General features: G+C 53.4%; 1 protein-coding gene across 1 annotated transcript; it reads right to left on the bottom strand.

Annotated features, from left to right (window-relative positions):
* Positions 1-731: 731 nt before the first annotated feature.
* Positions 732-26,023, bottom strand: RGMA (repulsive guidance molecule BMP co-receptor a). Its single transcript, XM_071441277.1, has 4 exons — positions 25,863-26,023; positions 18,807-18,922; positions 6,124-6,635; positions 732-3,905 (listed from the first exon to the last, which is right to left on the bottom strand). Exons 1-4 carry the CDS (start codon positions 25,874-25,876, stop codon positions 3,210-3,212), a joined length of 1,338 nt encoding a protein of 445 aa, XP_071297378.1. The 5' UTR covers positions 25,877-26,023; the 3' UTR covers positions 732-3,209.
* Between the last annotated feature and the right edge of the window lie 769 nt (positions 26,024-26,792).

Genomic DNA, 26,792 nt, shown 5'->3' with positions numbered 1-26,792 from the left:
CTCCTGGCAGAACAGACAGTGAGGGAGACCCCTGGCCCCTGCACTCTGGGCACTTTGTAGATGAATATTCAGATTTAGTCATTTCTCCCATGCAAGGGGTGGCAGAGGCAGTGGATTTGGATCTTTCCAAACACTGCCAGTTCTCTGGGCTTTGAACAGGGGAAGGCCAGATGTCAATCACATCTCTGGTGCTGGGCATCACTGCATGGTTTCACCCAAATAATGTGTGTTTTGAGCTGCTGTGGGTGTCCCACCTGCCCTCAAGCATCTCCCTGCTGCTGGGACAATGAGTCCCTTCAGATTTCAAAACCGGAAAATTTAACAGAAAAAAAAAATGCAATTTTGTTTTTCCTCATTAGAGGGCAGCAACAAACCCAGCTGGGACAGGAGAGCTGCCCAACAAAGGGAGGAATTGCCATTACTGGGATGTACACCCCAATGTGCTGTGGTGAGCAGGGGAAGGGTGGTGGCACCCACCTGGACCCCATTGCTGCACATCCCCCTTCCCAGAGAGGCAAGGCTCTAATGGTTTATTATCTACATTTTCACCCCCATCCCCTTTTTAATTTTCTCATAAATTGAACTCCAGAGTGAAATTCTCAGTAGGATTCAGGACAGAAATGAGCTGTCAGAGGGTCCTTCAGGTGGAAGAAAGCTGCTTTGGAGTGAGTGCAGAAATGGGGCAACACTTCATCCTGAGTGGGGAACAGCACCAGGCAACACACGGGGAACAAAGCGAGACCCACTCGTTTATTGTCAAAAAAACCTCAAACTTTACTTGTGTTCCTCTCAATAAATAATTTACAGTATTTACAGGCGGTGACACTCCCGTGGGTCTCAGCACAGGGAGGAGCTGGGGGGGCATTTTCAGCATGCCCCCCCTTTGCCTATGTTTTTTTGTTTTGTTTTGTTTGTTTCCAAGTATCGGGTCCTTCTTGGCCACACTTCACCTTTAACCAGAACTGGGTCAAACACAACCAAAATAAAGTGCTTCACTGTTTGCTTCTAAAACAGGGATACCCCAACAACCACCTCACACCATCAGCCACCACTGGAGCACCCACCTGGACAGAGGGAATGAGCCAAGCCATAAGCAGACTTTCCTTGGATGGAAACTGTCCCTAAACCACAGCGTGCCATGCTGTGGGGTGATTGTTTTATAGGAAGGGGAGCTCTTAAGGGAATTATTGACCTGTTGGCATGCTTTGGCTGGGCCAGCTCAGGCAGCTTTCAAGCAGCACTGTGTGCTCAGAGAGAGGCTGTGCACAGCTGCTTTTAGCTGTGGGATAAACCTCTTCTTTGCCCAGAGACAGATTTTAGCTTTTAAAAAGTGTGTTTCAACTCCGAGGGAAGATAAAAATTTGTTTTCTCTAGAACAAAGGGAACAGAAAGTCCAAATCAGCCTGGCTGAGCATTAGTGCATTGGGAAATGAAACTGTCCAGTGCTGTGGTCCAGTGGCTGCTCCCTCAGCACCTCCAAACTGTGATATCCTTATTTCAAAATCTCCCTAAACAGAGTATCTGGGGCATCAGCAAACAAAGCAAGGAGCAAAGTAGTAAACACATCTTTTTGTTTCTTTTCTTTCCTTAAACATTTAAAAACCAATTACATCTTTTCATCTGTACAGTCACACGAGATCAATGCCAGGGCTCTATATATTAAAGAGACAATATAAATTACATCAATTGACACAAGTTTGCATTTCTCTGCTGCTTTACAAATGGAGCTCTAGAGCTGTAAGGACACAATGAATAGTCATGTTCAGTATTTACACCAGGCTGCCTCTTGGCACCAGTTCAGACTGCCAAACCAAGCCTGTTCCCACCTCTTTTGGTGCTAAGCTTGTCTCATCACGCCCAGAGACCTCCCTTTTGAGAGCAGGAGGTGCCCCCAAGTGTGACACGTGTTTTGGGGCTCGTTTCTGGGAACTTCCCCCTGAGGAAAGGTGGGGGAAACCCACCAGGAAGTCGTGAAGGCGCAGACCAAAGGTGGTCTTGATGTTTGTTCAGTGAGCCATGGGGTGAACCACAGAGGAGCACGGAGTGGAGGAGATGGGCAGCACTACGTGGTGGGGGAAGGAGATGATGGATGGTTTCGAGGCAGGGAACAGACATCTGGAGGCAGCTGGGGGGGGTCCTCTGCTGCATCCCATCTCCTGGCTGAATTCTGACATTGCCCCATTTCTGATTCAAGCCCTAAAGGGCTTAAGGTGCAACTGGTCTGCAATGGGGTTGCAAGTCGTGGCCCCAGGACGGGGAGCAGAGCAGAGACCTAGCAGCAAAAATAAAGAGCACCATGCTCCTGCTCCATCCCAGGGCTGGGCCAGGCAGGGAGGGGCTGGAGGGAGGTGCAGTTGGGTCTCCCACTGAGCAGCCACCCTGCTGCCAGTTTCAGGGGACCAGAGAGTGAACGGTGTGAGGAACTCATCCAATGCTGGGCAGAAGTTGCAGAAACCCCTTGAATACTGGCCAGGTTTCTCCCATTGCCATCAAGAGTCCACGGTGGGTCCAGGCAGAGAGAGACAAGGGAGACAGGAGCCGAACTACTGAGTGAATCAGCCAGGTGAACTGGCTAAAATAGGGGACGCCTTTGAACCACAAAAAAATGCAGGCCAAGGCTTGAGGAACCTGTCCTCCTTCCACCCAGAAGGTGCCAGCAGCCAAGCAAGTGTGGGTTCATTGCCCACCATTTCGGCCCCTTGCACCACCCTATGCAACAGTAGGGCTGTGGGGCAGAGCAGGAAAAGCAGAGCCCAGCCCTGGTGAGCAGGACATCCTGCCCTGCTGTGCTGGTCCTGTCTCACTGCTCTGTGCCCTCCTCGTGGGCTCTGCTCTCTGAAGACAAAGCCATGTTCACACACGCCAGTGTCACAGTCACCACGTGCACGGCTGGGACCAGGGGAGTGCTACAAGCAGAGTAGCTACAAGGGCTCCCCAGCACCCCCTCAAATGGCAGCAGGAGGAGGGGGAAGTGAGCAAGGTCCACACAAGGTACAGTCCAGCAAAAACTCCTGTCTGGTCCCACTGGCAGCACATTCCTCCCAGGCAGGAGCTGGGAAGGTGGAGGACTTGCACCAAGAGAGAGACTGAGTTGAGGACAACCCATGTGGCTCTGATGTCCAACCTCTTGTTTTCCAACACCTGCATCTCATCTCTGGTTGCCTCCTGCTCCCCTTTCCCTTCTCTCCAAGGTGTGAAGGAGCAAACCTCTATAACAAGCACAACCAACACAAACACAGCAGTGCTACCCAGAGGGTGGGATGCGTTCCCGTGGGCGCCGTGTTGCCCGGGCTCAGCACCCGTGTCCTTTCATAGAGGTGCAGCTTGTCTTTGTTGGAGTGAAGCATCTTCACGTCCTCAAAGGCATAGTAAGCAGCCAGCATGAAGTTGACATCCCCCGTGGTGAGGAGGTCAAAGACACAGGACTGGAAGTAGAGGTCCTCCACGGGCAGCTTCTCCCTGCACTTGGCCGTGGCCGTCTCGTAGGTGAAGGCCTCGGGCGGGGCGGGCAGGCTGGGCCCCTTCCTCCGGGCACGGCCCTCCGTGGCCTGGGCCGAGCGGACGGCCTGGAAGTCAATCTGCTGGTTGGCTGGGCAGCCACGGAGGCACAGGTAGAGGCCCTGGCTGTCCCTGTCCTCCACGGCGTTGACCACCTCCTCCGGCATGCGCACGGCGAAGGTGAGGTAGCGGCCCACCTGCCTGACCACGATGGTGGTGCCGATGTACTTGGCCTGGATCTCGATGTGCTGGCCCGACACCTTCTCCGTGATCTTCAGGCTGTTGGCTCCGTGCTTGTCCCCTCCGTTCTTGGAGCCGTCAACGAAGGCGGCGGGGAGCTCGTCCATCTCTGCCTGGTACACTTTCTGATCCACACACTCCTGGAAGCTCTTGAAAATGATGGTGAGCTGTGGGGGAGGAAAGGAGCACGGTTACAGCCAGTGATGACCACCTGAGAGCACCCAGCAGTAGGGTGGGAGGTGGAAGGGCTGGATGCTCACTCCAGACAGGAGCATGACCTTCATTCTCACAGTCCTTCATCCTAAGAAGTGGCCCTGACTTTCAGCCCCCCCAGACATGGGGATCCTGCACCAGCCAAAGGGCGAGAACATTGTGTAGGGATACAAGACCCAGAGGCTTGACTGAATGCACCACCTGGATCTGCCTGTTATCTCCAGGCCCAGCAGAAGAGCTTCCTTGCAGCTGGAGCTGGGTGGAGTATCCCTGCTCACAGGCCTGTGGCAGCATGCCCGTGCACGCAGCACTGCCTCGCCTCCAGGGCTGGCAGATGGCAGCAGGGAAGAGCCCTGACTCCCTTGGAGGCGGTGGAGCTTCTCTTCTGACTCCCATGACATTTACATCCCAAGGGCTGGACCAATTTGTTTCCCTAACCAATTGCAGACCAACAGGATTTCTCCCATGGGCCCTCAAACACATCCTGCTCCATCTCAACCCCACAGGCACACATGTGCTCAGCCTGCTCCAGTGGGGTGGCCCTTCAAGGGGTGACTTTGTGGTGGCCTTGGCACTGCTGGGTTAATGGTTGGACTTGATCTTAAGAGGTTTTTCCCAGCCTTAATGATTCTGTGATTCTATGACACAAACATAGCCCAACGTGCCTCCTCACCCCTGGCTGGGCTCAAACACAGGCCCCTTCCAGAGGAAGGACCTCACTGTGCTTGCTCTTCCCTTGCTGGCCTGGCTTTTGGAGGGAAGACCCGGGGAGGAAAATGAGTAGACTTTGCATGTACAAACAGTACAAACTACGTTTCCTCTCCCAGCTCTTGCAGAGTTGCTCTTGCACCTTTCTGCCCATGAGGGAGAAGTGGCAAAGGGGACCTCCAGCCACATTGAGCCCTGTGAAGGGGGAGACTGAGACCTGGCCAGAGTGGGGTGGGCTGGAGAAGAGAGCAGAGAACACACAGAGGCCCAAGGACTGAGTGCTCCCATCGTTTCCAGCAGCGCAGTGCCCACAGCAGCGCTTCCCACAGCTCACGCTGTAGATCTCATGACTAATCCCTCCTCACCACAAGCCTCTGAGGCAGATAAGAAGAGAAAAGGCTCAATTAAGATGGTGATCCTGCGATCCCAGCAGGTCCTGGGATCCTTAAGGATCTTCCTCACCACCTTCCTCAAGCCAGACTTCCTTGCAACCTTCAGCAGGTTTTGATGTGTTTTAGCAGATAAGGACATCAGAGTATCATTGAATATCTTTTAGGGGGTTTATCTGGGACACGTCAGAACCTCACTGCCAGTTCCAGCTCAGGATAAAGGGGTGACATCCAGAGCAGAGAAGCAGCCCCTGTCCTACACGTGCTTCTCTCCTCTCCCCACACACAGGGAGAAGCAGAACTCCCAGACATGGTGGGACAGGACATTTCCCAAAAGCAAGAGCATGCCTCCTGCTGAGCCTCCCTTTTTCTTTAGCACAAAAAGTGCCCTGTTAGCTTCAGAGCTTGTGCACCAGGGGCAGCACACCAGTTCCTCAGCTCCAGGTCCCTCCTGAAGCTGAGCCTGTGACACACAGGTCCTGCTGTATCACAGCAGCACATTTTCTCTTGGGCTCTCTGTGTTTGCCTTGTACCTTGTGGATGTTTATTTAGTCTGTCAAAGAACCTCCAGAACAAACTGTTCCCCACAATATGTCTTCACTTGGCTGCAAACCACACAATTACAAGCCTGGGTAGAGGAGAAGGCAGTGTGAGGAGCTCAGCTCTCTCCAGGCTTTTCCTGCAAGCTGGAGCCTCCCAGAACTGGAGGGCAGTTCTGGGTTTGTTTAGGCCTTGGGGGTCCCCAAGAGGTGCCAGCATCATTCCTGACCTGGCTGTTCACAGCAATACCGAGGTGGGAGTCTTCTTAATTTGCAATACCTGGCTTGGCCATGAAGGCCCACTGAGGTGCAGCACCTCAGCCTGCTCGCTGTGCTGGGGCTGGATGTGCTCAACAAGAACCACATTTCAGTGAAGGCTGGAGACAAAAAAAGGATGGATATTGAGGGACAGACATTCAAATTCAGAGGAGCTTATGCTCTGTCTTACCCTCCCCAAGGAGATGTGGAAATGGAGGAAGACACAGAGGAAAGAAAGGCTGCTCTGAAGCCTTTCTGCCCAGGGGGACAAGGCTCACCTTGCTGGTGGCGGTGGCCGAGGAGCCGGGCAGCACTGGCGTGTTGGTGACCTGCACGTTCAGGTAGTTATTGTCTATGAGCGGCCAAGCCCCCTGCACCTTGCAGGTCTGGAAAGTGTCCGTGAAAGTCCTGAGGTGGGGGTCCCCAAAGAGCCCACAGTGGGTGTAGTTGGGGGTGGCCGAGTGCTTGTGGAAGCTCTTCTCGTAGTGGCAGATCTCAGGGCTGTCGGAGCGCTCCTGGCTGTCCCCGGGGGGCAATGTCCGGAGGCGGGGCTGGGACGTGGGGCCATCCTTGGAGCAGTTGTGCTGCACCATGAGATCGTCTATGCCATGCACGGCCGAGTGGTAGGCCAGGTCTCCCCTGCAGGTGCGGGCGGTGCGGCGCGTGCAGTGCGCGTAGGCCCGCAGCGCCGTGCAGAACTCGGGCGCCTCCTCCGCGCCCAGGTGGTGCGAGCCCGACGTGGCCGCCCAGAACTCAGAGTTGCACTTGAGGATCTTGCATGGAGATGTCACTGTGGGAGGGCAGGAGAACACAAGGGGGTCAGTGCTGGCTTGCCCAACTCCAGCCCGTCCTGAGGCCGCGTCCTCCTCCCGCTGCCCAAACTCATGACACCGGCCCGGCCGCGTGACGGGGCCTCGCTCACCAGACGTGACCCTCTCACATGACCCAACTCTCATGCATCAAAGCCAAAGAAACCAACAGGATCTGCCCCAATTGAAGCCAAAAAGGGAAAGAACATGCAGCCTTTAGATGAATGATCATGGGGGGAAACCGTGGTGTGGAAGAATGGGATATATTCATAAGCAGTGATGAGGGAGGATCATTAATGCAATGGGGTTTCTAATGCCCTTTTAGGGTTTGACATTCTAAGCTCTGTGCTGCGTGAGTTACTGGGCACTGTGTCCAGACTGATCTCTACCAGCACAAAGCTCTCTCCCTTTTCCTCCTTCACGGGCTTGGGAAAACAGAGCAGCATCACAAGCACTGTTGCCCAGGTTAGAGCAGTGCCAGGACCCACCCTGCAGCACAGCCAGAGGCCATCCACCATCACCAGCGCCACAGCAGTGACGCTGCAGCGCTCGTCCCTGTGCCTCTGTAAAGAAACAGGAACCAAACCACCTCTTTCTTGACATCTGTGCGGCTCTGCCCAGCCCTGGGAGCCCGTTCCCCACCACGGCCCGCTGAGAGAGAACAAGAGGTGGAGGAGAAAAACCGGCACAGCAGGTGCAGGGATGCCAGCGAGCCCCCGCCTTGCCTTCCCTTCCCTTCCCACCCGCCGTGTGCTGCCCAGGCGGAGGCAAAGCCAGAGGCTGCAGGGCCTTTGCCGGGCTCAGCCGCAGCCCTGGTGCTTCCTGGCAAGGCAGAGGAAGGCAAAGAAAATTCAGATCCTGCTTCTTCCCCCCACACACAACGTCTGCTCCCTGGGGCAGTGTGGCTTCCCTGGAGCAGACTTGAAAGCAGCTGTGCGAAAAGCACCCGGCCATTGCTGAATGTCGCAGACGCTGCTCTGCCCCTGCCAATTTGGAGTCTTGCTGGGTGAACCCAGGCTCACGCTACTTAAAATTCATGGCATTTTCCTTCCTCTCCTCTTAATCGACCCCCTTGGAGCGCTTGGAAACAGGATGGGTTCAGGCAGAAAAGGCAGCAGGAGGAGAAGACAAGCCCCACCATTTCCAGATGCTTTCATGGTGCCTTTTGCAGGCGTACCCATATATTCCTGTCTTGGGACTTGTTTAGAAGGAGCTTGGCAGGGCACCCGTGCCAAAAGTATCTCAGATTTGTTTAGAAAGAAAGTTACAAAAGCCAGTATTGTTTCAGGGAAAACAGTATGTTTGAGTTTTAAACATCACAGTGCTGGAAACCTAAACAGAGTTGGTGCTGGAAAATCAGAAAGGGAGACTTAAGACTATAAAACATTGAGCAGTTCAGCTGTGAGAAACAAGCCAGTCTCCTCTCTGTTTTGAAGAAGACTGAAGTGCAAATAGGAAACGGTGACAGGTTCCTCAGAGTTTTAAAATTCATTTTTAATAAACTCAGATGGTAGCAAACAGCACTGAGAACCCGGGAGCTGTTTGGTGTTGGCAGCATCCCACTTAAACCTGCAAGAAGCTCGGTGGAAAGCCTTTAACTCATCATTGACCAGAGATGACTCAACAACAAGGTTCTGACCTGGGACATGGGCTCATATTTCTGCATATAGGGGTCAAATTTAAAGATATTTATTATTTCACACCCCTCTCTTGTTCATCCCAGGAGTGTGGTTTTCCAGGACTGTCATAATGGAAGGTCCGAGTCAAAACAGCACGGCAGGAGTGTGACCAGTGCCACCACTGCTGGTTATCCCAAACCCTTGTGGCATCAGGCAATTAAAGTCATTGCTCTCCTAGTTGTTATGTTAATGTGCAGCTTGAGGATGCCTTGGGGTTCCGTGTGGCAGAAGGTGCTGTCACTGCAGCCCGACCTGCCTGCACAGCCCCAGGACAAGCTGGAGGACACATCCCTGGACACGCAGGAGCCACACACCCCACAGCTCAGCAAGGCACCAGGATGCACTACACAAAGCATCACACACCCCACAGCTCAGCAAGGCACCAGGATGCACTACACAAAGCATCACACACCCCACAGCTCAGCAAGGCACCAGGATTCACTACACAAAGCACCACACACCCCACAGCTCAGCAAGGCACCAGGATTCACTACACAAAGCACCACACACCCCACAGCTCAGCAAGGCACCAGGATTCACTACACAAAGTATCCCATCCAGGGAGCAGCTTGCAGAGCACTTTGCCTGCTCCAGCCCTTCAGCTGCTGTGTAGAGAGGATTTTTTCAGTAGGAACAAACCCACTGCCTCTTGTTCTTCAAGGATTTGCTTCACTCACTTGGATTTGGAGATGCAGGCTGCGTAGGGACAGAGAGGGCCCTGCTGAACGGCCCCCCAACACCCAGTGCTGGGCACACCCTGCTGCTGAGCATCCCCCAGTGCTGCCCTGCCCGGGGTCACACATGACTTTATAAGGTCCTGAATTAAAAAAATCCCAACCGAAGGGAGGGCAGGGAAGCCCATCTCCTTCCTCCCTGCGCCTGAAGGGGGAGCGTTCTGCTCTGCGATGTTATCGCTGCACTTTTGGCACTGAGCCCCTTCTGGCTGTTTCGCTCAGGGCCCCATATAAGGCCAGATCTCCCAATCCAGGTGCCCCGGCCCTGTGCGAGAGGGGCCTGTGTGTGCCTGGCCTTCCCATGGACACCTCCCCAGCCACCCTCACGGCAAACCCCTCATGCTGCTGGGGAGGGACCACAGCTGACAAAGGCTGTGGAGAAAAGCAAACACGACCCTCACCCCTCCCAAACAGCCTTGCCTCGTCCCCTCTGGCAGCAGCTTTGGCACAGTGGTGCAGGCTCATTTGTACCCTGGCCAAGAAACGATGTTTATTCAATTTCGCATAATCTATTTTCCATCGACTCACAATGGTTCTGTTTTTCAACCACAGATGACTTAGCATGGAAACAAATCCCTCTCAAGCAGGAACCTAGCAAGGCTCTCCTGGGATCTGTGAGACATCCCCAGGTCTGGGTGATTTCTTGTCCATGGCAGAGCAGCCTTCATCTCACACACAGGTGACTTTAACCCCTCCAAGCCACCTCCTAACCCTCCCCATGATCTTCTTTCAAGGCCTTGAAAGGTGCCACTCAAACCACCGAACAAAATTTCCTTTGTTATCTTGAAACCAACGGTTTCAGAAAGCTAAAGCCAGGAGGAAAAAAAAAAATCAGAAAACAACCGGGACCAGGACAGCCCCCTCCCATATCCCCCATCTGTTCAGGGACATTTCCCGTAAGGTCTGTGCCCACTGAAAAGCCACCCTGTTCCTAGGCAGGCTGTTTCAGGAGTTTATCACCTTTACAAAACACGGGTCTTGGTTCTAAGTGGATTTTATCTGACTTCATTGTAAGGACATAAAAAGAACCAGCGATTTTCTCCAAAGCAGTAAAACGTCCGTTAGTGACGAGTGTGTTTCCCACAAAGATATTTACACACTGCAAGCAAGTCCCTTGTCAATCCTCCAGATAAGCTTAATGGTTTGCACTTTTAAGTTCTCGCTGGAAGGTGTTTGCCCAGCCCCACCATCAGATCTCCCTCCAGCAGCCTTGTTTCCTGCACAACCTACCACCCCGACAGGACACGGGGACAAAGACACACTCACAACTCTCCCGAGGTCAGCCCTTTAACCAGGACATCCCATTGAGCATGGAATGAATGAATTGTGACCTTTTCCTGAGCTCCTGGTTTGGAAAGCCCAGGTCCTCCATTCAACAACATCCCATGGACCACCAAACACACTCTCAGGGCTCTGGGGTACCAGATGCCCTCATCATCAGTACATTGCATTACCTGATGTCAAATTAAGTGTTCAAACGTATGCACATATCTAACTTTAACAGCATTTAATTATCAGTGCCCCCTCCATTCTCCCTTCAGCGGGTGTCAAGTAACCTGGGTTTCATTTACCCAAATCAGGCTCTTACAGAAAACTAGCACAAAACCAACATTTCATCTGTTCTCCTGTAATTCCTGTAACAAAGAGAATTACTGGAAATTAATTTCTGTAAGCAAAAGCCAATTCTTTTAAAACTCCTGAATGCACATTCACCAGACTTGTTAATTTTAAAGTGTTCACTGCTAAGCAATGTTTTTTAATATCCTCTTGGTTCCTAACGGGCTGGAAAGTATTTCATCACCCACATGTGATGCAAATACATCATCCCGCGTTTTTCCAAATACATGGATTGAAGTGTAGATGTGCAAGCCTCACACATGCAGTAAAGGGCCTTTTTGGAGAACACAGTAAAACGTAATTACCTTTGGCCTCAGATCTGAGCACCCAGACTTAGGCTCCTAAACACATATTTATTTAAGTAATCTAAATAAACATATTTATGCTGACACCTCAATAGGAAAGGCACGATTCTCCAAGGTGCTAAATACCAGCAACATCTGCCAGCTTCAAGGAGATGTGGGCTGCTCCGCTCACAGGCAGACAGCAGTCACCACCAGCATGAAAACGACCCCAAAAGTGTTAAAGAAAAATTTAAAAAAAATCACACTGCTCCTTAAAAACGCAGCACAAGGGATTGCTTCCAGCAAGGTATCAGGAGTCCCAAGCAAAAACTGAGGGAATGAACACTGGGCTTTGTATCCAGCCCCTCATGCTGCTCCTGTCCCAAGGGGTGTCCCCACAAGCCATTCCTCATGGCCATGCTGGACCCACATCTTGATGCCCATGAGAGTTGTGAGATTAGATACAAAGAAGGAATTTTTTTACAATTAGGGTGCTGAGACACTGGCACAGCTTGCCCAGAGAGGCGGTGGGTGCCCCATCCCCAGAGACATTCAAGAAGTCCTTGCCCATGGAAGGGGGGTTGGACGGGGTGACCTTTAAAGGCCCCTTCCAACCCAAATCATTGTGTGACTCCATTTTATGACACGGATCAGCCAGCGCCTTGTCACACCAGGGAGAGAAAGGAGCGATTCGGTGCAGCCCTGATGGATGGGATGTCACGGGCAGGGACAGCTCTCCCGCACCCCACGGGGCACCGTGGGGCGAGGAGACCCAAGGGCCACCTGACCCAGCCTCGGTGAAAGGATTTGTGCGGGAAGGCAGCGCCGGGCTCTTCCAGCGACCTCCTTTGAACTGTTAATCAAGCACAATCTTGCAGAATAATAGCCTGGTTATTATTGCCTTGTTTGCATAACAAAGAGGCCCAATAAAACTGATTTGACTGTGCTCAGAGGGGGTGTGAAAGATCAGCCCTGAGAAAAGAGCTGCAGGAATGCAGCAAACTGCTCCAAAGCCTCAACCCAGGAAGAAAGACAATGCAATTTGCCATCAAGAAAAGCCCAATAGACCAATAAATTACCCATGTGCAAAGGGATTAGATCAGGTTTCAGTTGCACTGAAGTGGGGGAGGACCAGGAGGAGGGGACTGAAGGAGAAAAATAAACCTGACTCTCTTAAAGAGCTGGGGCTCATATTTTGCAAGGGTGTGCATGGGGAGGTTGGGGCGGAGGGGCCAACCTTCCACGCTGGGGCCGGGGTTATGTGCTCATTTCCAATGGCAAAAGCAGCAAATGCATTAAATCCAGGCAAAGGCCCTACTTTGTGTACGATAAAGTGATTTTAGATGTACCCCAGAGCACACCTCAAACCATGCAGCTTCCTTTAACCCAGTCTTGCTCAAGAGGATGCTGGGGGAAGAAGAAACCAGTTCCTTGAAGTCAGAAGAGGGACACAGAAGGATTTTTCTCGTTTCAGCCCATGTCAATCACTAAATCATCCGGAGGACCTGCCATGGCCACCTCCTTTCTGTCCTCAGCCCCGAGTTCACAGCCCCCCATCTCTCCTCTGCAGGCATCACAGAGACACGGGGCAAGTACAGGCAGGAAACCAGCAGAGTCAGTGTCTTCCCCAGCTCCAGCACAAACTGCTGCACGCCGCCGAAGGAGCGAGCTCTTGATCACTGCTGTCACTTAGTCAGCTCTTTTGGCTCCAGACTCAGCTTACGGCTGACCCGGCATGCTCCGCGCCAGCCAAGGCAGCTCTCCCCAGCCCCCAGCCAGCGCTGCTCCTCCAGGCTCACCTCAGCATCCATGTGCAGGGAGCAGGGTGAGCAGACACCAGGGGAAAGGGCACCACCCATGGAGCTGCCAGCCAGGGCCGTGCTGCTCTGAGAACTACCAGCAAACCTTGGGGAGTTCAGTCTGCACAATGGGCTGAGAGGGGAACCAGCACAACAGATAACACAGCAACAGAGTCACAGACTTTGTTCTTGAATCTTCCTCCTGGGATTTGGGACTTAGTGCTGCCTTTGCCTCAGCTGTTGAGCTTTGCCTGCTCAGAGGAAGTGGTGCCAGTGGGTGGTTCAGGAGATGCAGGTTTTACTCCTCCACGAGCTGGCGGATGGAGGATGAGCAGGGAGGGAAGCGATAAGGCAGTGATCTCTGGCTCTTCCTCTGCAGAAGGGCACTAACAAAGCTGGCTCTCAGCAGCACAGTGTGCTGCAGGCTAGGAAGCCGTACTGGGGCTGCACACCTGACTTTCCCCATTGGGAGTGCACCCAGACATTTTCACTAACAGTTCCCAAGGGCTGGTAAATTTCCTCAGGCAAATGGTCCAGTTTAGAGATGAGGACACTGAAGGATGTCAAGGCTTTCACCCAAGATGAGCACCGTGGGAAGGGAGGTGAATTTGCACTCCCAATGCCCTGCATGAAGCATCACCCTCACCTTGCTCCTCAGCCACCACCATTCATGTCCCCATCCCTCTGGAGCAGCGGTCCCTGGATAAGGTCACCTCTGCCAGCCACCCTCACCGCCGAGTGTTTCAGGTTTCCAGCAGACATCTCTCTCCCCACGCCAAAGCTGCTTTCCCAGGCTGCCTTTGAAGGCAGCGCTGCCACCCACCAGTGCCCGGGGGCCCCCCAGGTGTGGCAGTGGGTCCCTCGCCCTCCTCCCCCTCGCCCGGGCCGCGGCAGGGCTGGCAGGGAAACGCTTTCTGCTCACAGGTGTGGATTCCCTCTAGGAATAATCATCCCCGCTGTGCTCTTGTGAAATTTCAACCCTTCAAACGCAGAGGTAAATGAGATACAAAACGAGGAGATGGAGAAAAGCCCGGAGCACATAAATCTGGATGAGGCAAATTTATACAATTAGATGTCTGCCAAAAAATTGCGGCATCTCAATCGGAGGCACTGGCTTGCGCAGGGCGTGGGGTGGCAGCTGCCCGGCTGGAAGGCGGCAGCCCCACAAGCCCATCAAGACACCTGACTGATGCTGGAGCCCCACCTGGGGATGAGGGGACCCTGTGGATCCATTCCTGCAGGCTGGGCTCCTACCCAGCACCAGATTCCCTCCCCATCGCTCATACCCCATGGAAGCCACAGAGTCTGTTCATCTTTCACGGCCACAGACCTTCAGCGGTTTATTTATTTTTAAATGCTGCCTCTCCTGGACTCAGGTTTTAAATTTAAGAAGAAAAAGTAACTTTCTAACTGGAATCCACACCCCCAGTCCCACTGCTCCCCCCCACTTGTATACCAGCACAGTGATGCTTTCTCATCACTGTGGGCTGGCAAAGTTTGGAGTCATGTCCTGCCATATGCCCTTGTCACCTCAGAAAGGGCCAGCTGGAGTGTGTCACGCAGCAGGAGAAAAAGGTAGCTTGTCCAAAACCCAAAATGCCATAGATCATTACTAAGGCTTTGGGGACCAAAGTCAACAGCTGTCCAGGAAGGAGAGGAAACCAAGGGAGGAGAAAATTCTTTGGCCTCAAGTGAAGCTTGCTCTCTGCCTGACCCATAAAACCTGCACGTCAGGGACAACTCTGCTTGCTGGGAACTGAATGGCCAAGCACTTCTGGATGCTCGTGTAGTACAAAGTGGGACTCGACACCCTTCTGAAGGACCTGCTGTCCCTGCAGCTGTGGGGACATGAGACCCTGGCCACCCCACACACCACAGCCAGGCCGTCAGACAGAGCGGCTCAGTCTGCGCCTACCAGGGCTGTGTGTGTGTGTCGGAGCCAGCTTGTTCTCTGCAGTGAGAGCCTGATGACTTCATCAAGGGGATGGCATCTGGTTTTGCAGTTGGCTATAATTCAATTCTCCCCCTTGCTGCAGGAATTTCAGCTGGTGGAGCAGTGATTTACTCAGCCGGGCTGCACTTGAGTGCAAAGCAATCTTGAGGCTACAATCGAACGCACTGTTATTTTGAGAGCTCACAGACAAGGGAATAAATATCCTCTTCTTTTCATCCCAGTAGCTGCCAAGTGCAGGCTACAGAGCTTTTTAAAGGCATTTAGGAGCTCTCCTCTAACAAGTGCACTCTGGATGCTGTGCACGGTCAGGCAGGACCTTGCCTGAACAGCTCACTCCTGATCTGTGGTATCAGGATGGGATTTGCAAGGACAGCCAGACACAGGTCAGGGCACCCCTCACCTGCCCACCACAGCTGCACCTCCATGCAACCCCCATTTTCCCCAAAACCCTTTCTCCATCACCCCAGCACACATCACTCCTGGATTCCAGCAGCCCTGAGCTCACCCCAGCCCTCTTCCAACCACCTGGGACCCTGAGGCTCTTTTGGTCCTGGCTTCCTACACTCCCCCTGACTCCAAGTCTGGTGTCTGCTCCAACAGGAAAAGCAAATCAGACCAATCAAACTTATCCAGATGGATCAAAAGCCCTCATCTTTGACCTCTTTCACTGTCTCACCAACACTCATCCCTTGGGAGCAGTAGGGCTTGGCTGTGGGATCCCCTGAAGGACTGACGGGCTGGGGAGGGGCTTGCTTGGGCCACACACTGCCACGCCAGAGCCTACGGATGCTTTATGGGATGTGCCCATCAGGGAGCCAGAAGAGAGACCACAAAACTCATTGTCACTGGGGCCACAGCCTGGCTCTCCAGGGACAGCAGGTCAGGACAGAGCCCAAGAAGAGCCCCCAGGTCAGGAAGTTTTTATGGTTGCCCAGCCCTATGAGCACTTTCATGTGCACATCCGACTCAGCACAGCTGTCCAGGCCACAGAGAAAGAAGCCTCCACTGTTCCCATGATAAACCCAAAGTCACTCTTAACATTGCCTTGTGCCCAGTAACCAAGGGCCAGGAATTCCACGATTTTCTGTGGAAAAAAGCTACATATCCACCCCATCTACAACAAAAACAAGGCAAATCCTTCCAGCCCCACAACGTGCCTCGCTGGCAATGGCAGAGAACTCCCTGTTCCAAGTACGAGACCAGCTCCAAGCTTGCAACAAAACAGGGAAGCCAAAATATTTCCAGGTTTACGTTTGAATCCCTCCCTTCTTCTCTGCCCTGACAACATCCCGCACAGGCGTGTTCCTCCCCTGCCTCCACCTTCCCCAGGATGGGCTCCATGTTCATAGCACTCTGGGGGCTATTTTAGCCTCTAAACCATCTCAATTTTGGCTTAATGCTGCCATCACCTTCTTGCCGCTGAGACAAAAGCCATTTATTGCCTACCCTGATACACCTCCAATAAGGTTGGATCCTTATCTGGAATCCACTGCGCTGCCTGGATGGACCAAGAGCAGAAAACTCCAAATTTTTACGGAGGCAGAAGTGTATTACAGACAAAACAGCCAAGCTGGAAACAAACAGGGAAAGCCAAAGCAAACCTGAGCCTGCCACACCTGGAGCAAAAAACACCCAGGGCCAGATTCTGGAAGTACAAAAGGATTTGCAAGAAAACTAAGCACAGCCTGTACTGGGAGGCACAGGTTTGGTTCAGCCAGGAGATCAGGGTCTCAGCTGGGAGAGCACCCATGAGCATCCAGCACTGGGACTTGGCACAAGCTCCAAGGAGAATTTCTGCCAAGGAAACTGTGAGCCAGTGGCGTGCTCTGCCCAGAGCTCCTTCCCCAGCTGCCTCGCGGTCACCCTGACCTACGGCCAGAGCACCCAGCCCAAGGGCATTGGATGCTGGGGGCTGCCCAGGAGGCAGCAGGGCGAAGCCACCAGTGTGAGAGCAGCACAAGTGGGAATCCAGCCCGGGCTGCGAGCGTAGGGGGGGTTAAGCAAATAAATAAATAGGGCAGGACTCGGCGAGGCACTGATCTGACACGCCGAGCACCCGCTTGGGCAGCCTCCAGCGGCCCTGCTCACCTGGGGCTCCCAGGAGGGCTGCGAAGCCTCCTTGGTGCTGGGAACCTGCTGGGAACCCACAAATTCCCAGGAAGCATAGGGAAAAAGGATATGGCAGGGAATAAATCCCCTTTTTCCCTACCTTCCCACCCACAAAGCTTTCAAAACAAGCCCCCAGCCTCCTTGGTGCTGCAAACCTGCTGGGAACCCACAAATTCCCAGGAAGCATAGGGAAAAAAGGGGCAAAAAGGATATGGCAGGGAATAAACCCCCCTTTTTCCCTACCTTCCCACCCACAAAGCTTTTTTAAAAAGCCCCCAGCCTGCTCGCAGCCCACGGCACGGGGAGCCCCGTCTCCGCCTGCGCCCCGCTCCCGCGGGCTCTGGATCGCCTCGTTCTGCCAGTTCTTTGCACCTTATTTGACTGCTGAAGGGAGAATCAAACAAAGCAGCCAGCCAGATCTCCTATCAAGTTCTTTCTTGCACCGTAAATCTCACAGCCTCGACGCTTTGCAACTCAACCGCTCCAAAAAGGGCGTTAAGCAACACATACGGGAGCAGCTCCAGAGTTTCCAGAAAAAAAAAAAAAAAAAAAACAAAAAACAACAAAAAACAGGGGGTTCAGCTTCCAGCCTGCTGGGAAGTTTCATGGGAAGAGTGGGGTCCAGAGAGACACCTCAGTGCTAAGGGCAGCGCTGAAAAGGTCTTCCTGGAAGAGGGCGAAGAGGGCAAAGATGGGAGGAAGGGCGTAAAGCAGTTATTTATTTATTTCCTACATGTGTGTGCAAGACTACTTCACCTACGGTTATGCAAAAGAAAGGCAGAGGAGATTTTAAAATTAACAAGTTAGATTTTTTTTTTTTACAAATGAAAGTTTTACAAAAATAAAAAGGGAGATACGGCGATTTAAGCCTTAGAGTTTTTCTTTCGCCCTCCTGCTTTCTCTCAATTTTTTCCCCCCTTGCAAGTAAAAAAAAAAAAAAGAGGTAAAGAAACTGGAGAGTTTTGGAAGGAACAAATCCGCCTCTGTGGACTGGGTTTCCCCTCCCCCAACAAAAACAAGCACTCAGGGCTTGAAGGAATTTGCAGGCAGAGATCTGCCAAAAACATTGTGAAAAACTATGGGGGATTCATTGGAAACAGATGGCGTTTTCAGCTGTAATTCTGAAATTCTCCCCTTTTCTGACACAATACAAACATCGGGGCCGGGGGCGGCGGGGGGGCCGAGCCCCGCGGCGGGTGCGAGCGGCCGGCCCGGGGGTGCCGATGCTCGCGGGACCATTTGGTTGCCATCCCGCCCTCGGACAGCACAACAGCTCCCGGCCCAGCCAGGACAAGTTTTCCAAGCAAACGAGGCTGCCGAGCCCCCAGAGCCGTGCGGCGATGAGGGAGAAGGGGCGGCCGCCCGGAACGCCCGCGCATCCCCCGCCCGCCCGCCCGCCCAGGTGCGCCCCGCGGCCGCGCTCCCCCCGCCGGGGCCGTGCGACCCCCGGGCCCCCATCGATCCCAAATCACACCGCGAACACCCCCCGAGCCCCTCCGAGACCGCTCCCCGGCTCTGCCCTCAGCGGGGGCTCGCAGCGTGGGGCACACCGCTCTGACGGCAGAAATTTCCGATGGGGGGGTTCATACGTCGGTCACCCCACCAGTGTCCCCCCTTCCCTCCGCGGCAGCCGGGAAGGGCAGAAGAGGGTAACCTGGCGCTGTCAGGAACACCTCCCTCCTCCCGGCTGCCTTCGCCGCTTTGATTTCCACCATCTCCTTCCTTGTGGGATGAGGAGCGGGGAGACAAAGAAGATGAGGTCAAGGAGAAACACCCACCGCAACTGCTTGGGGAGCGGGGAATTGGGGGTGCACGCACCAAAACCGAGCCCCGCTTGCTTATTTTAAACATGTGGCAAACTGCTGCGAGGAGAGGGAGAGGGAAAGAGGCCCAGGGACAGGGGAACGGGGGCGGCGATCCAAGGGCTGCCAGAAACACAAGGAAAAAGTCTGCAAAATAAAAAGGCTGTTCCTTACCTGAAGGGAAGATGCAGAGAAAGACAGGGAGGATTTGGAAAAGTCCCAGGGCTGTGGATCCTGCCCCTCTCCCCATACCCATCCATCCAGCTCGAGCTTTAACCACTATCCTCTCCCTGGAAGAAGAGTTTAAAAAGGAAAAAAAAAAAAAAAAAAAAAAAAAGGAGAAGGGGAGAGAGGAAGAGGGGAGAAAAAAAGGGAAAAATAAATCAATCGAAAGAACTTGGGGAAAAAAAAATGAAATCAAAAGCCCCGCATGGCTCCGCGGAGCACGGCAGGCACGGGCGGCCCCAGCTCCGGGCTCTGCACTGAAAGATTACACAGACTTTTTCTCCTTCTCCTTCTTCTCCTCCTCCTCCTCCTCCTCTCCGTCCCCTCCCATTCCAACCCAGCCCCAGCCATCAATCATCCCGCTGGCTCCCAATGCCTGCATCCTCCGCTGCGCCTCCTCCTCCGAGCGCGCCCGCCTCCCCGGCCATGCTGCGGGAAGGGGCGGGAGCGGCCGCGGCCATGGGAGCCCGGCTGGGAGGAGCGGGGAGAAAGAGCCGGGGAGAGCCCGGAGAGGGGGCTGGAGCTGGGGATGGGGCCGCCAAGCTCTGCTGTGTGTGTGTGCCCCCAGGGAAGGGGGTGGCACTGGTTCACGCAGGATGGGTAACGGGAGGGGCTCTTGATGTGTTCCGGCATCGCAGCTCGGTGGCACTTCGGGAGAGGGGCTTCTTCCCACCCCATCGGGTCTCAACGCCCACTCTGCCTTCCCTGCCCCTCTCCCATGGGCCTTCCAAGAGCCCTTTGATCCAAAGAACAAGGTAACCTGGCCCTGGGATCCTGGGTCCAAAAAATTAAGCAGTTTGGGGTAAAGGGGCTGTCATACAGCACAGGAGGGAAACTGAGGCAGGGAGGCTTTAGGCAGCTGGTGTGGGGTAGGGGTTGTGCGACAGCGACACTGAGGTCTCCAGCCTGCTGGGGGATGGTGTTCCCCCAGCACATGGAGCTCCTCCATGTCTTCCCAGCCCTGGCACCATGGTAGGTGAGAGTTTCACAACAGTTCCAGGTCATTCACCCGCACCTGCACTGGCAGCGGTGAAGTAACCCCAGGTGACTCAGAAACAGCAACTCTCATAGATCCTTATCATTAGACTGGCACTCCTTACATAGGGGCATGGCTGTCAGGTGCCCAAATCCAGCTGCCAGCCCACCAAGGACTGATGGAGATGAATAACAGTACCTAAACTCACTCAGGGCCACCACCACTGCCTCCTCTGCACTTACAGACCTGGATGTTCACTGGGGGAAAAGTCTCACCAATTATGTTGGCAGGGTCTCACTTTTGAGCCTCCCTTAGAGACCCTCTGGGCAGTCACAGGCAGGCACCAGCCCTGGGAGAGCCCTGCCTGCTCACAGACCATCAGATGGAACAGCAGCTTGGAGCACACGGGAGTTTGCCTGCTGGGTTTCAAGATCCTGCTCTTTTCTCCCTCCTGCAATGCCACAGCATGTGGAGGTGAGCAGATTGGATCTGCATCCCCACCATCCCAGGGGTCTGTGCCACCCATGAGAGGGCTAGGCTGGGAGGAAAGCATCCACTTAGCTTGGATCTCTTAAAAATTTCCCTTGAGGGATGTTTTAGCCACAGTGAACTAAGACCACTTCTGAATGAGGGTGCCCAGGGGTGTAGGCTTTAATGACTTCCCTGTTTTGGACCATTAGCTCTCCTTTGATGGCGTGTCCCCTTGCCATCCGGATGTTTCATCTCCTTTCTTTTGAGGTTCTTATGCAAAGAATAAGAGGATGCTGGTTGTTTTACACCACCCTTCTCCCAACTCTGTAAGACCATGCTTCTTTCCTCCTGCAGGTTGGTATAGGCTGGGATACTCCTTGACATTTCTTTTAATTATTCTTGGAAACCTCCTCTTCTAGCTCATAAACATCCTTAAGGATGCTTTTTTGAGTGACTGTGGCTTAAAATCTCTAATCAGAGTTTGTGATCTCCTCCCTGTCATGGATTGAATCTGTGATCCAGTACAACAAATATTCCATAGAAGAAGGAAGAGGAGATGGGAATAAATATCCAAGAAGCAAAGATATCTTTTAACACCTATCTATTTCTCCATGAGGGAACTGAGCCCCCATGCCTCCAAAGAAGGAGGAGCTCCTCTGGGGCTTTATCCAGGCTGCAAAAGGAATTAAAACACTGCAGCTTTTCCATCTGGGACCCAGATGGGATCCAAAAATCCTGTGACCCTGCCTGCCTAACGGCATATCTGCCTTGGTCCTGCTGGTCCTGGAGCTGCGCTCAGATGGTGTCCACTAAAGTCAGAGGGAGCTCTATGTGCAGAGGAGCTGCCAGAGTGGGCAGAGCTGGGCAGGAGATGAAAGCTGGCAGGCCGGATCCAGACCTGTAGCAGAGGCAGTGTGGGAGGAACGCCGACTCGAAGCACCTCTTTGTGGGGGATGTCAAACAGGGGCAAATATGTCCAAACCCTGCCAGCTGCTCCTACCACCCAAGAAGAAATGCCTGCTGATGGGATGTGTAGGCAGCTGGAGCTGGAAGGGGCCTAGGGGGAGGAGAGAGAGGGGCTGTGAGCCGGGGAGAGCCCAGGGAAGGGGGGGGAGATCCAGGGGATGGGGCTCCAGACCTCAAATCCTTTCCTCTTTCTCCCACCCTCTCCTCTTGCAATGCGACTTTTGCTTTTATTTCAAAATAAAAAACACATAATTTCTGCTGTTATCCTGGTTGATGACATCTAACACGATCTGTTTAACTAAAAAACTCCATCTGAATTACGAACTTTTAAAAGCCAGCTGTTAAATAGCTGCCGTGAGGCTGCTTTGATGGTTTGACCTAAAGCACCACTTTGGTATTGCCGTTTTGGGGCAGGCTGACACATTGCAACGATAGCCTGGAATCCAGTCTGAGGCATTACAGTTAAAATAAGACCCTTGATGGAAATTCTGCCTTTGGTGTAGGGAAAACTGTGCTGCCATAAAGCAACGGTCGGATGCCCCTGGCTCCAGTTTGTAAAAATTTCTCCTTGATTTTGCTCCGTTGCATCATGCATTGCAAATGGGATTGCTGTTCTTGGCACTGATCAAAGCAGCGGATTTCGCTGGAGAAAACAACAGATGTGTCCAAACCGTAACTTCGGGGAGGAAAAGGCCCCAAATAAGGTGTGTTTCTGAAATCCTGCTCCCCCTTACACATTTTTGAAATAAACTTCACCTTTCTGTTCAGCTGAATGAAAGCTTTGGACTTTAAATCGCCTACTGAATCAGAGGCTGCGTGAAATTCGGATCTGTGCCCTGCTTTATGGGCATATCTAGGCTTGGAAATGTGGAGCTACTGCATTTCCCCCAACTTCTTTCCCTCTCAAAGGCCATGCAGGACTCCCTGTTCAGGCAGGGTTGAGCCTGATGCTCCCTGCAAACAGAATGTGGGAAACCACCCACCACTGACATGCAACCACTGCAGTGGCTCAGCTCTGGGGCACAGGCACCTCCGTGGTCATCTGCACCTTGTTGCTGTGTTTGGTGTCACTGTGGAGGGGTGACATGCAAATCACAGCCTTCTCCGAGGTATTTGCAGGATGCTGGAGGAGTCACAGGTCCCATGGGACACTCAGCTGGGCTGAACTTTCCTTTTCTCTGCCCTGCGGGGCTGTGGGCTTCAGTGGGGCTGAGTGAACGTGGCTGATTTGAAGCCAGAGGTTTGCAGATGAGGGCTGCCCTTACAGCCTTCCTAATGGAATCATTCACTACCTGTAATTATATGGCTAAAATAGTAAACATGGGTATTTCTGAGGGCTGCAACTAGTAGTTAGAGGAGTGGATGTCGGGGCTCCTGGTCTGCTCCTGACTCTCCCGTGAACTTTCTGTGTGGCCACTTTTCACACCACTATCTCCACACTCCTGCTCTGCCTCAGGACACGGTGTTCAACTCATGGCTTGTCTGGGATAAGCCATAATCACTCCTGCAGGAAGCTAATCCTGAAATGTTATGCAGGGATATGTGTGTGTTTGGGGTGAGCAGCAAAAAGCAAGCTGCTTCTTAAAGGAGGAAGAAAGGAATTTTGGAATGGAAACCCCCAAGTTGTTGCCTGGAGAGGTTTGACAACTGATCCCAAAATGTTTGTGAAAATACAAGCAAACATTTGTGCCCTGAACAATTCCCTTACTAAAGAAGAAAACCCTCTGAATAAGAAGAGCCAAAAATACCCCAACATCTTATGCAGTCACAGCCACCTCTGATATCTGCAATTAAATTTAAAGACCTTCCTTTTACTCATCATTCCAAGCTGCCAAATACGCATCTAAACCCCTTTCCCTACCAACGTTTCCTTGCAGGTAGAGCAGGAAAATGTCCCCCTGAGATCTCCTTAGGGCCCTGCACTGAACTTTGGCATCAGCTGGATGGGGCAGGCAGAGAGGACGGCACAGAGCTGGGCTTTGAAGAGTGACCCACTCCTGCGTAGCAAAGTGCAGAGAGAGGTTTGTTGGTTTATCTAAACCCTCCTTCCCACAGCTGCCCCTGTGAACATCAGCCTCACCAACCTGGCTGTGTAAAAAGAGGCCAGTTGTGAAAGGTGGAAAAAAAAATACAGCTTTGTGCCACCAGTAAATGAAATGTAAGAACTCTTTTGTTGACCTGCATCCTTGCATCTGCAGATTAACTATTTATCAGCAACCCCCACTGAAGTCACAGTGGGTAACCTTCTCCCCTCAAATTGCCTGCTCCAAGCCCACAGCCATAAAAATCACCTCTAAATGCTGAAAAACAGCCAGGCTGCAAAAGGGGAAGGGAAGATGGGCTGGTGGAAAACTTCCAGTTTTACCCATGACAGAAAACAAAACAAGCAGGGTTATTTTAAGGCAAATAGAGTTCATCACATTGACTTCTTTCTTTTTTTTTTGGACTTGTTAACACTCATTTGTGTCTCTCCCTTTCCCTAGCCTGCAAAGCCCTGGGGGTGCGAGGCCTAATTCCTACACATGGGAACATGTAACCATCCCTTGTTCGGCAGCGTTTGGAGGGCTGGCTGGAATTCACCATCTGTATATTTCATTCTCTGCAGGGAGCTGGTCTGCCTGGCCCAGTCTCCTCTTTGGGGTAGTGTATCTTCTTCACATCTGGGCTCCCCTCTAAGCAAAAATAGAAGATGGGCTGGGAGGTTCCCTAGAGCGAGTTCAAATGGCCAAATGTCAGCTCAGCAGAAAAGATGGATAAGTCTGAACTGCCAAAAAATGATCAGAATCATAGAATCACAGAATGGTTGGAGTTGGAAGGGGCTGATTCCCCTGCCATGGACAGGGACACCAGAAGAATTGCAGAGAACTGGGTGCTTATCAGCAGAGACAGAAGCTCATCTGTGTGATGGGACAGTTTTTCTCTGCTGCTTTTAAAAGCTCCTGACATGTCCAGAAAGTGCAAACACAGCTCACTAATTCTCCTCCTCTGACTGGCAGGTCAGCTAAGGACATCTCCTCGATCCTATTTAAAGGTGGGAGATGGCATTGAGTGTTTGCAAGCCTACATCTGCAGCAGCCCTTTGAGCAAGGGCTGTTTGAAGGATCCTCTGGAAAAAGCTCTGTGAAACCCAATCAGCCTTGCCAGGTCTCCTTCTGTCAATTTGCAGCAGCAGTGGCCAGAAATACAGCCCAACACAGGATGCCTTTCCTGCCTTCTCAGTTGTGAGACACTGAGCGACAGTGACCTCAGCTGATTTAAAACTTTGTCCTGAATATCTGAGAAACAGACATTCCTTCTTATGGGGGGAAAACCCCAAACCCAAACAACTTTAATCCAGCACTTCTGTGGGTATTTTGGCAAAGGAAAATGGGAGTTTTTGTGAAGGGGGAGCATCTTGGAGTTGGCACCAGGAGTCCTCCCGGGCGTGCCTGGCTCGGGCTGGGCTGGGCTGGGTTAGGGTTGGGCTGGGATTAAAGCTGGGACTGGGGCTGAGGTTTGAGCTGGGACTAAGGCAGGGTTGGAGCTGAGCTGGGACTGGGATAAACTGGGCTGGACTGGGATTGGGCTGGGCCGGGGCTGCGGCCCCACTGGGTGGTGCTGTTATCCCTGCGCCGCCTGCAAAAGTATCCAGTTTATAAAATAAATGCAATCCAACGCCGCCTTAAACCACATGACATAACAGCAGCTTGCGAGCTCCCATTAAAATCTCAATTTGGGGAAATTGATTCTACCTCTGAGCAATTGCGATGCAATTACTCCAACAGGCAGCAATCAAGAATCACATCAAAACAACACCAAACTTTCATCTCCTGCCTCACAACCACCACCACAACAAAAAGCACCTGTCTTGCAAACGCAGCCCGGTTTCCATAAATATATGCAATTTTTAGGAAGGGCAACGTGCATGTCCCAGAGTGGAAGCTCGGACAGGGGCTGCTCTGGCTGGTGCGTTTGAACTGTCCTGTCTGGGGGCTTTATTCTGTCCCCCCCGTCTCCTGGAAGAGATTTTTGGGCTATTTACGGGCTCAGGACATCAGGAACGAAGTCGCTCCCGCTGCCCTGCCGCACTCCAGCTGCCCATCCTCTCCCTGCGCACAGATGTGCCCGTCCCAGCCGTGTCCCACATCTGTCCAGCTGTCCCCTCCCGCCCTCCTCCCCTCGGGGCTCCGAAACCCCCCAAGCACTTCGGAACCAGGGGAGAGCTTTGTGTCCCCGCTCCGGTCTCGATAACCGCGATCAGCCCCGGGATGAGCAATCCGAGGGAAAGGGGGAAATATTGGGGAGGATGTTTACAGCTCTCATCAGTGGTCTGCAAGGAATTACTCGACTGACTTAGCGCAGCAGGGAGCAGCTTTAGTGGCAAGCATCAGAAGGGAGGATAAATGAATAACCTCATGCATGCCAGCTAGCGCCGAGCCGGGCAGGCAGCGCCGGGCAGGGGAAGCGGGAAGAATCCAGGTTCTTTATAAAAACGGCCGGGAAAGGGGGAGCCAGGAGGGGACCGGGAGCCTCAACAGGTCCGGAGGAGGAAGGGCCATGCAGGGAACCGGGGGGCATGCGGCCGGGGGGTCCCCAGCCCCCTCCCCGCTTACCTTGGCGGCCGCATCAGCCTCTCCAGCCCCGCGGGGGTCGGTGCAGGCAGCGGCGGCTTTATTTAATTTTTTTTTTTATATTCTTTTTTCCAAGAGGGGTAAATAAAAATAAAAACCGAAATAAAATAAAACCCAAAGGAAATAAAATAGTAAAAGCCCCCACGGGCCGAAGCGGGAGTGGCGGGGGGTGGAGGCCGAGGGGCGCGGGCAGCCCCCCGCCCTGCGGGCAGCCCCGGCGGGGTGCAGGCGGCCTCGCTCAGCGGGACGCGGGGAGCCGCATCGCCCTCCCGGAGCATGTGAGAGGCAGCCGAGGAGATAGAGCCAGATAGGGAGGTCCCCTCCCTCCTCCCTCCTTCCCTTCTCCCTCCTCCCTCCTTCCCTCCGCGCACGCTGAGCAGCGTCGTTCGCAAGGAGCGGCGGAGGGAGGGAGGGAGCGAGCGAGCGAGGGAGGCGCAGCCCCGAGAAGGGGGGGCTGGGGGTCTCCGCTGCAACAGCCCCGACCCCCGGCACCCCCTCTCCGTGTGCAGGCAGACAGGGCTGGGGCACATGGAGGAGGATTTCAGGGTTTTCCCGGAGCGGCGGGGATGCTCCACCTGCAGCAGGAGGAGATGGAGGGGAAGTGGAGTTTGGGGGGTACCCCCCCTGTCCAGCCCCTGGGGTGTGTGTAGGTGCTGAGAGCATCCTTACATTGATGGGGGATGGTGACAAAGATTGGGACTGGGGCGGGAGGAGGACCCTCAGCAGCAGTGTGTGGTGGGGAAGGGATGGAGACCCCAGGCTGCTCTCAGAGCCCCTCAGTGTAGCTGCCCACCCCAGCTGCCCCAGCACCCAGCATTGCCGAGAGCTGGGCAGTGTGGCAGCTCGCCCTCAAGTGTCCCCAGCACTCCTGGTGAGAGGCCTGTGGGGGCTGGTTTTGGCAGGCACGGGTAC

The sequence above is a fragment of the Agelaius tricolor genome, unplaced genomic scaffold (genome assembly GCF_023055355.1).
Source record: "Agelaius tricolor isolate 1412-34295 unplaced genomic scaffold, bAgeTri1.0.p SCAF_16, whole genome shotgun sequence".
NCBI lineage: Eukaryota > Metazoa > Chordata > Aves > Passeriformes > Icteridae > Agelaius > Agelaius tricolor.
The sequence above is the reverse complement of the archived record's forward strand: the minus strand, read 5'-3'. Positions and strand labels throughout refer to the sequence as shown.

Bases quoted from the DNA above. Each gene is read 5' to 3' on its own strand.
- RGMA (XM_071441277.1), bottom strand. The intron at 6,636-18,806 runs GTAAGGAACAGC...GCCCTCCCACAG, and splicing joins TCTCTGCATCTTCCCTTCAG to TGACATCTCCATGCAAGATC. The intron at 3,906-6,123 runs GTGAGCCTTGTC...CCTCCCCCACAG, and splicing joins CGGCCACCGCCACCAGCAAG to CTCACCATCATTTTCAAGAG.